Source organism: Phoenix dactylifera, unplaced genomic scaffold, assembly GCF_009389715.1.
Source record: "Phoenix dactylifera cultivar Barhee BC4 unplaced genomic scaffold, palm_55x_up_171113_PBpolish2nd_filt_p 000713F, whole genome shotgun sequence".
In the NCBI taxonomy this organism is placed as follows: Eukaryota; Viridiplantae; Streptophyta; class Magnoliopsida; order Arecales; family Arecaceae; genus Phoenix; species Phoenix dactylifera.
In genome coordinates, this window is record NW_024068092.1 from 70,095 (window position 1) to 78,613 (window position 8,519).

General features: G+C 39.0%; 1 protein-coding gene across 1 annotated transcript; it reads left to right on the forward strand.

The window, feature by feature from the left end:
* Positions 1–6,559: 6,559 nt before the first annotated feature.
* Positions 6,560–8,519, forward strand: LOC103700432 (myb-related protein 306-like). Its single transcript, XM_008782379.4, has 3 exons — positions 6,560–7,020; positions 7,415–7,544; positions 7,662–8,519. Exons 1-3 carry the CDS (start codon positions 6,888–6,890, stop codon positions 8,323–8,325), a joined length of 927 nt encoding a protein of 308 aa, XP_008780601.1. The 5' UTR covers positions 6,560–6,887; the 3' UTR covers positions 8,326–8,519.

Below are 8,519 nucleotides of genomic sequence, written 5' to 3' on the forward strand. Positions count from 1 at the left end.
ATTGAGATCCTTCTCTCAAAATAAATAAGAGGATCATGCATAGTCAAAAGCTGCCCTTTCTCTCTCTCTCTCTCTCGGCAATAACGAGGGGAGCATTGATAATCTTTTTACAAATTTTGATACAAGAATTAAGTATGTTAATCACTCTAAAATACACGCAAGTTTCAGGCATAAGACCACCTTCTTTTGCAGGATGGTGCAGCTCAACTGGCTATTTCTCACAAAAGCTATACAAGGAGAATAGATTCCTAACTCGAAGGATTGTTCCTGCACCATATTATAATTGATGAATCAATTTGCTTTTTGTAAGTTTTATTCATATAATTTTTTGCCTCTTATTTTCTTCGCCTTCCAAAGTCCCCTTTTCTTATCAAATGCTTGATTCAAATATTGCTAAACCTAGCACACAGAGGTTTTTTTTTTTTTTTTTTCAATCTATTCTCTATGGTAAACAAATCATCCAACTATCCTTTTATACTTCCACCAAAGTTCACCTCCGAAAGTCCTTTTGATGTGCCGCTCGCCCCTTGCTGATGGGGACCTTTTTTTTGTTTGTTTTTTTTGCTAAGATGGATGTATCATACATTACGGATAAGGATACAATTAAAAAAGTCGAAAAATAATAGAATCCGGAGTGCACCGGATAACCCTCTCTCCCCCATCCAAAGAGTATTCACAAGCTTTGGCTGCAAAATCATGCTACCATAGACTATAGTCCGGATGTTCTTAAACAATGGATGGTAGTCGCCCACCCCACCCACGTTCTACTGGATCCGACCAATGATTGTCGCCGAATTACTCTCGAGCATTACAATTCTAACCTACAGCACCCGTCGAGCATAACCCAAGCTAGCCCAAGCCAGCCCCCGAACCGGTTTTATTCTCCAATATTTCAACCTATTTAGCAACAACAGTCCCATGCTTGTCTTATATGATCCCTTTTTCCCCCCTTTCTTTAAGAAACCCTTCGTTTTGCTGCCTGTTGCTATTGAGCCTCTGTCCATATGGAAGCCCTGTTGTCCTTCCACTGCGAGCGGCATGCCCATGCTTTGATTTTTTTTTTTTTTTTTCTTTTGATTGAGATGTACCTCGGCCAGTTTCTCCCTTGCTTGATGGAGAGACCCAAAAAAAAAAAAAAACACAATTCTAGCATCCATGGGTACTTCCATCATGATCATAACCATTCATACTTCTAATCCCTTTTGTCTTCTATGTGCACAGCCCTAATCTAACATTAACATAAACTCTTGAGCCCACCTAAGGTGGTGGCCCACAGCTAGGCTGCCGACGTGGATCACCCTAGCCAACCAAGGCCCCACCAGCAATCCACGTACTTTTCAGGAGGAGGACACCTCATCAAAATTTTGGCATCAGCAGCAACTAAAGTATCCATCACCTTTTAAGTAAATAAATAAATAAAAGCGAACTAGCTTCATAGTTTCCATTGACACAGAGAACACGTGCCTCGTCGTTCCTCACCAGTGCCGACGCTGACGTGCGGCTCTACGTAAGCTTCCTCCCACTTTGCCACCTTTTCTATTTGTTTATTTATTTTGGCCTGGCCCGGCAACCGGTTAGGTGACCCTAGTTATGACGGCTGGTACACGTGGTAGGACATGGGCCACCCATGCAGCGCTCTTCCCGGGTGCCATGCGGCCCGTTGTCCACGGCATGGGCTCCATGTGAGCCTTAAGCTTGCATGTGGATCTAATACACCAAACGGGCGCCGACAAGAGCCTAGCCTACCTAACCCACAAGTGGATCTAATGAAATAATCTGATTTTTCTTCTCTTCTTTTTTTTTTTTTAATGGCCGAACTCATAATGGTTATAGTAAATGATATACAACAGCTAAATATGATGCTTGCAAGTTGCAACCAGGATAGCCCTCTCCTACAGTATTCTAAACCATTCTAATTTTGATGAAGGCAGGACTATACACCTAGCACGAGATGTTATTTACCCATAAGCTAAGCTGGCATTTTTATGGATGAAATTTCTTTGTGATCCATCAAGACTTGTGTGGCTAAAAATTAAAAACCTTCGAGCATATTAGTGCGAGTACATATATAGCTATAGGTCAAATTTGCATCGCCAGTTATCTCTATGGAGAAAAATAATATTTTTATTTTCAACTACGCCATCATAGGGGGAAGAACTTATGATGAATTTTTTGTGTTCAATTTTTTTATGAGCTATGAAAGTTTGGTACGATTAATTTAGATGGTGAAACATAAAATGTTAGCTATGTAACTAATATGGAGAAATTATATTCTATATATGGCCATGCACGCCAATAATTACAACCGCTCATTTCTATAGCAATGTTCCGAAATGAATGCTCGATGAATAGAGTTTATAGAAATGAATGGATATAATTGGCGGCATATACGGTGTATACAGTTTATAATATAAATTTTCATATTGGTTGGGATTACATGCATGACATAGCTGCTGACGCAGCTCAAAAGTCAGAACTCTATCTCTCCTACCAATAAATTTTGCTATTCATGGGAGAGGAAAGTCGGCAGGCTTAATTGAGGTGGTTCGGAGTAATATATGGATTATTTGGAAAGTCCATATCTTTGTTAGAGAAGGGGGATTGCACACCGTATTCTTTGCTGTACATGAAATCTCTAGAGGTCTCCTACGGTACCCCACTTTGAATGATGTTTAACACTATATTTTTGTGATATTAAACCACCTATATAATATATTAATGAGTATTATCTAGATGCATATCAATATTATTCATGTAGTTTTAGTACAGATACATCCAATAAGATCAGAAGATAACAAATGTTGGATCAGCGCTCTAGGTAGATCCCCTTCTTCAACCCACAAAGTGCCTCCGAAGTGTCTAGCCACATATGAAGCCATTCAGTCTGTACCTCTGTTTGCCTCTATGAAAATATACGTTATCTGAAAAAGCCACGCCACCACTCAATATAGCCCGAATATTTCGAAGCAAAAGGCAACCTCCTTCCACCATCTACTATAGCTAGGCATCCAAACATCTACTATACGTGGATTCAGTCGTAATCTTGTGGTTCACACTTCACATGCCACGGAGTCATGGGGAGTTAGGAGACCATGTCATTTCCTTTGACATTATTCTGCTAGTAAGAAAATTTGTCAACATAATCTTGTGCTGCGAGTCAAAAAAACTAGTGCGGACTGTTACACTAGTCATTATCACTATGTCGCTGTAGCTATTACTATGTTGATTAATATTGTGACTCATTTTTTCCATGTTACAAAATACATATTATAAATACTTGGTCCCACCAAGATACTATATTTATCGCTCCAATCTTCAAACTGAATAACATTTGCCTCATCAGTCTTATAGTAATCGTATTTCCCTTGAAGTTAAAACCAGAGATGTTGGATTCAATCATTGGATAGTCTTTTGAAAGAAAAAATAACAATGACAGCAATACCAATCAAAAATTACTCATGCCAAACGCTTAGAAAGAGGAATGAAATAGTCAACTAGATAAATATCATTGGTGGCTACAGACTTTTTTTTGCTAGTTATAACAAATATTGCTTGGACTTTGATTTACATCAGCTCGATATCCAAGCATTGACTAAGGTTCGAAACAAGCAAATACTTTCCTACTAGCCAAGCTTTATTTATTGTCGGACAAAAGAAAAATATTAGGAAGGAAAAAAAACACACACACACACACACACAAATATAAGTCAAATAACTAAATATTGCCTATTTGGTAACTAGTATTAATCCATTAGTCAAGCACAACCACCCATGACATTCTTAAATGGTGATATAAGTTAATACAAGAGATGTCGAATTCAAACATTGGATACACTTTCTTGGGGGAAAAATAATAATAAAAAAAAGAAGAAAGCAACACCAATCAAAAATTACTATGCTTGCAACAGTCAACTAGCTAGATAAATATATATCCTTAGCGCATACGCCTATTCACTAAGCATATACAAGAAATGCCATTTCAACTTAGATTTATATTATCTCGATATCCAAGCATCTATTAGGTATGTAAATGAATAATTCTTTTTGTACTGGTCAAGACTTTCATTATCGGACGGAAGAAAAATATTAGATAAAAAAATTCAACTCAAATAACTAAATATTGCCCGATTGATAACTAATATTAATCAATTGGTCAACAAGATAAGCATCCATGCATGACCATCTTAAATGGGGATGCAAAGTGGCTTAGTGGCTTGGGATTCACACTTTCATGGTCCCCAAATAAATCTCAGCTTTTTTTTTCCTTCAAAAATAATCCACCAAAGCTGACCAAATGTCCTTTCATTGCCGGTTCTAATTTGTTCGCAGCTTGAAACAGGTTTTTAAACCTAACAAGTAACAAGTTCTCACAGAATGCTGCTGAAGGAAATTAAATTGCAGCACCATTTAACTAGGAACCAATTTCCCTATGTGATTAAACCATGATTCACAAACTAATAGTCCTTTTTTTTAAAATTAAAATTATGACATCCAATCGATGCTGCCATCTCAGACTATTTGTAACTCTTTTTCAAGCTTGCAGCCCCATTTCAGCTTATCCATGAACACACCACATTCAACTTCGCTGCCAGGCCCGCACTAAATGCAGGAACGATGAAGGAGACTAGAGATGAGGTCTGAAAGCGATTTAGTTGTACAGTACGATGGTGCCAATTCTCAGTAGCCTTCCTTTTCTCCTCATTGAAAGGTGAAGTCCTCATTAGCCTTCCCTTACTCCACGGTGAGACACGAGAAACCTTTTTGTACCCCTTCCTCAATCCCATGAATATAATTTAAGAGTTAGGACCCGAGCCGTGCTTTGAGCTTTCCCCCTTTCTCCATTTTTCTTTTTTTCTTCTTCTTTTTTTATACATTACATGCATGGATACAGAATTAAAAAAAAAAATGAACAATAATAAAAAGATATCCACATCTAAAAAGTATTCTCATAGCTGCATACGAAGCCATCCAATTTGTTGCTCTATTGGCCTCTTTATATACATGCTTGATCTGTAGGACGGCGAGCTCGTATGGGGTGTGACGTGGAGGGGTCCTCGCCTTGCCGGTGCCAGGCTGGTGCTTCTAGACCTAAATGACTTGGCCTGGTCTCCTCAACATTTCTTATTGGTGTTTCTAATTGATGGGTTGGCAAAAGGAAGGTTAAAAAGATTAAAACAACAGTAGAGTACAGCAAATGAGGTGGGGCCGTGCAGGCCTATCCAGCAACAAACATTTGGTAGCCTGTCCTTGAGAGCATTTAGAGAATTAATTTGCACCCGACCTGGTAGGGCTGCTACTATTGCGTATTTTGTCGGTAGGCCCAACATTGTTGACCATCTCTACAGCTTTGAGTTTATATCCACAAAAATATGAGAATATCCATTGAGTTTATATTTACAGAATTATGGGAGAATGATGCGCAGTAGCTCTCCTATAGCCTATAGAAAAGTTAATTGTGCAGGTCGATTGGATGATGTCTTATATGGTAAATCATATTATATTTATATTAAATAATTTTTTATTTAATTATTAAATATTTTATTTTTTTGACTTCTATGAATGTATCTCTATCCAGATAATTTAATTCATCTGTTTCAACAAAAAAAAAAAAAGAAAGAGATACTCTGCTTCTTACTTTAATTACATTCTAGTTTACAAATTAACTCTTCTTTCTTGTGTATGCTCTCTCTCTCTCTCTCTCTCTCTCTCTCTCTCTATCTCTATATATATATATATATATATATATATATATATATATATATATATATATATATATATATATATATACATACATACTTCTTTCATTGTCTTAATGAAAACTTGTAGTGGGTTTCCCTCTCTTTCAAGTTAAGAGTGATAAATTCGAGTTTTGATGATAAATTGTTAGTCATTGTCATGCTTTGTTTACCACTTTACTATCGAGCATGATCATATTACTATAGAGCTTACTATGCCAAGTTAGAAGTTGATGCTAATCATTATGCATGTAGAGAGAGAGAGAGACTTGACCATATTAGAGTAGATCTCTACTCATATCAAGTCAGGTATAGATCAGATGATGCAAGTTCTACATCGATGATTCAAATCATTTGATACGATCTACTATCTTTAAAATTTTTGCATACTAAAATCATATGATTTGGATATCCTTCTTAACCAATGCATCAAGTGGTCAAAATTAAACTTGTATTGTTTTGTATTATTTAAGTTATTCAATTTTTAGATCATTTGATACATATAAAAGAGATTTTTAAATTATATAATTTTATTATGTAAATTTGATCATATCCAATGGCTGGGATAATCTCGCCAAACAATTTAAATCTGACCGGATCTAAATGAAATCTAATTACTATAGGTTTAAAATTTTGCACCGGTAGCGGGGAAAAAAACTCAAGGAGGCAGCTGCTAATAAGAGCAAACGGGAGTCGTAACGAGCCCTTTCTGCCTTAAAAACTCAACCGCTGCTTTTAACAAAAAGATAACTAGAGAAGTTTAAAACTCTGCACTCGTAACCAAGAAAGGTTCGTAAGGGTTTAGGGGCTTTGCCGGTGCAACGACATTGAATGCACGCGATTCTGTGAGGCAGAGGGGAGGCCCTTCCTCTCCATCAAGCTGACTTTCGAGAGCGCACAGAGTAAATGCTCCTTGCTGCCTTCTTTGACTCTTCCTCCATCCAAAGTCTCCACCTTGCCTTCTAAAAGGGTCAGCGAATCCTGAGCTCATCCTCCCCCCAGGTCTCTTGTGTATATATGCGAGTGGAAACCAGTGTTCTTGGACCCTTGTCCCTGCCTTCCAAGAGCGACGAGAAAACACCCATCACATATAGAAGATATCTCTCTCTCTTTCTTCCCAAGGGGAAATAGAGAAAATAGAAGGAGGGTGACATGGGGAGACCACCTTGTTGTGACAAAGTTGGTGTGAAGAAGGGTCCTTGGACTCCAGAAGAGGACATCATCTTAGTCTCCTACATCCAGGAACATGGCCCTGGGAACTGGAGGGCTGTTCCTACCAACACCGGTGATCCTTTTTTTTCCTCTCTTGCAACCTTTCTTGAGTGGGTCTCTGACATGGTTATGTACTCTCAGACACAAAAGGATATCTTTCTCAAAATAATATCACGTAAACTTCTTTCTAATTAAAACGATTTTTGTTTTTCTGAATTAAGCTGTTTTTTAAAGAAAAAAGTTCTTGTAGTGGGCTTCCTCCACATATATTATTTTTTATGTTTCTTTTGGTGGGATCATCATATATGTTGTTATAGATCTACGGAATATAGAACCAAAAGAGGTCTAAAAGTGCTTTGGTGAGGCTAGAGATAGGGAGGTTGTATTTGGAGTTTTAGGTGGCTGTTCTATTTTCTTTTAATCTTGTACTCTAACTTATGAGACTGATATCTTCTTCCGTCTTCCAGGCCTCATGAGATGCAGCAAGAGCTGTAGGCTTAGATGGACGAACTACCTTAGGCCAGGGATCAAGCGTGGCAACTTCACCGATCAGGAGGAGAAGCTCATCATCCACCTCCAAGCTCTTTTAGGCAATCGGTAAAGGCTTAAAAACACAAAGATCTGATACGTGAGATGAGATGGATTTAGTCCTCAATTTTTGTTTCGGATGTGGTAGTCTGGATTCAGTTCTTATGCTAGCATCACTGAATGCAGGTGGGCAGCCATAGCTTCTTATCTCCCGGAGAGAACCGATAATGACATCAAGAACTACTGGAACACCCATCTGAAGAAGAAGCTCAAAAAGCTTGAAACTGGCGTTGAAGGCCAGACAAGCACTGGGGTCTCAAGCCATAACTCCATCTCCAAAGGCCAGTGGGAGAGGAGGCTCCAGACTGATATCAACACTGCAAAGCAAGCTCTTTGTGAAGCTCTGTCTGTGGAGAAGCTCAATTGCCTATCTGACGTCAAGGCCTCCACCAATGGCTACAACTGGAGCACTGCACCGTCGACCTATGCATCGAGCACCGCGAACATATCTCGGCTCCTCGAGGGGTGGACAAGGAATTCAACAAGGACCGGTGCTTCCCAGGCTAATTCAGGATCCACACAGACTCATGACACAGCTTCCAGCCAGGGGACGCCGAGCGCTGCCAACTGCATCCTGTCGCCGGAGCCGCTTGAGTCGTTGTTCGGGCTCGATGCCTCGTCGACGGAGGCATCTGAGAGCAGCCTCCTGGGAGAGGAGAGAAAGCCGGTATTCGAGGCTCAAGAGCCCCTCTTTTTTCTTGAGTCATGGTTGCTTGATGAGGGTGTTGGGCACGGGCAGTTGAGCCTTCTTGACATGGCACTAGACGATGCTCCTGATCAATTGTTCTAAAGCGGGTGTTGTTAAGCTTTTTTTCTTCTTCTTTTCTTTCACCTTTCTCCTTGGGGAGGTCATGAACTAATATGCTTTGATCGGAAAAGAGATCCATCGATGCAAGAAAATAAGTGTAAATTACCTAGTTGCTCATATAGACAATTAATATGTTACATAATCTATCTCAATATTATGGGAATGTTTTCGGTCAA

Coding starts and splice junctions, on each gene's coding strand:
- LOC103700432 (XM_008782379.4), top strand. CDS start 6,888: ATGGGGAGACCACCTTGTTGTGACAAAGTTGGTGTGAAGAAGGGTCCT. Junction 7,021..7,414: donor GGCTGTTCCTACCAACACCG/GTGATCCTTTTT, acceptor TCCGTCTTCCAG/GCCTCATGAGATGCAGCAAG. Junction 7,545..7,661: donor CAAGCTCTTTTAGGCAATCG/GTAAAGGCTTAA, acceptor CACTGAATGCAG/GTGGGCAGCCATAGCTTCTT.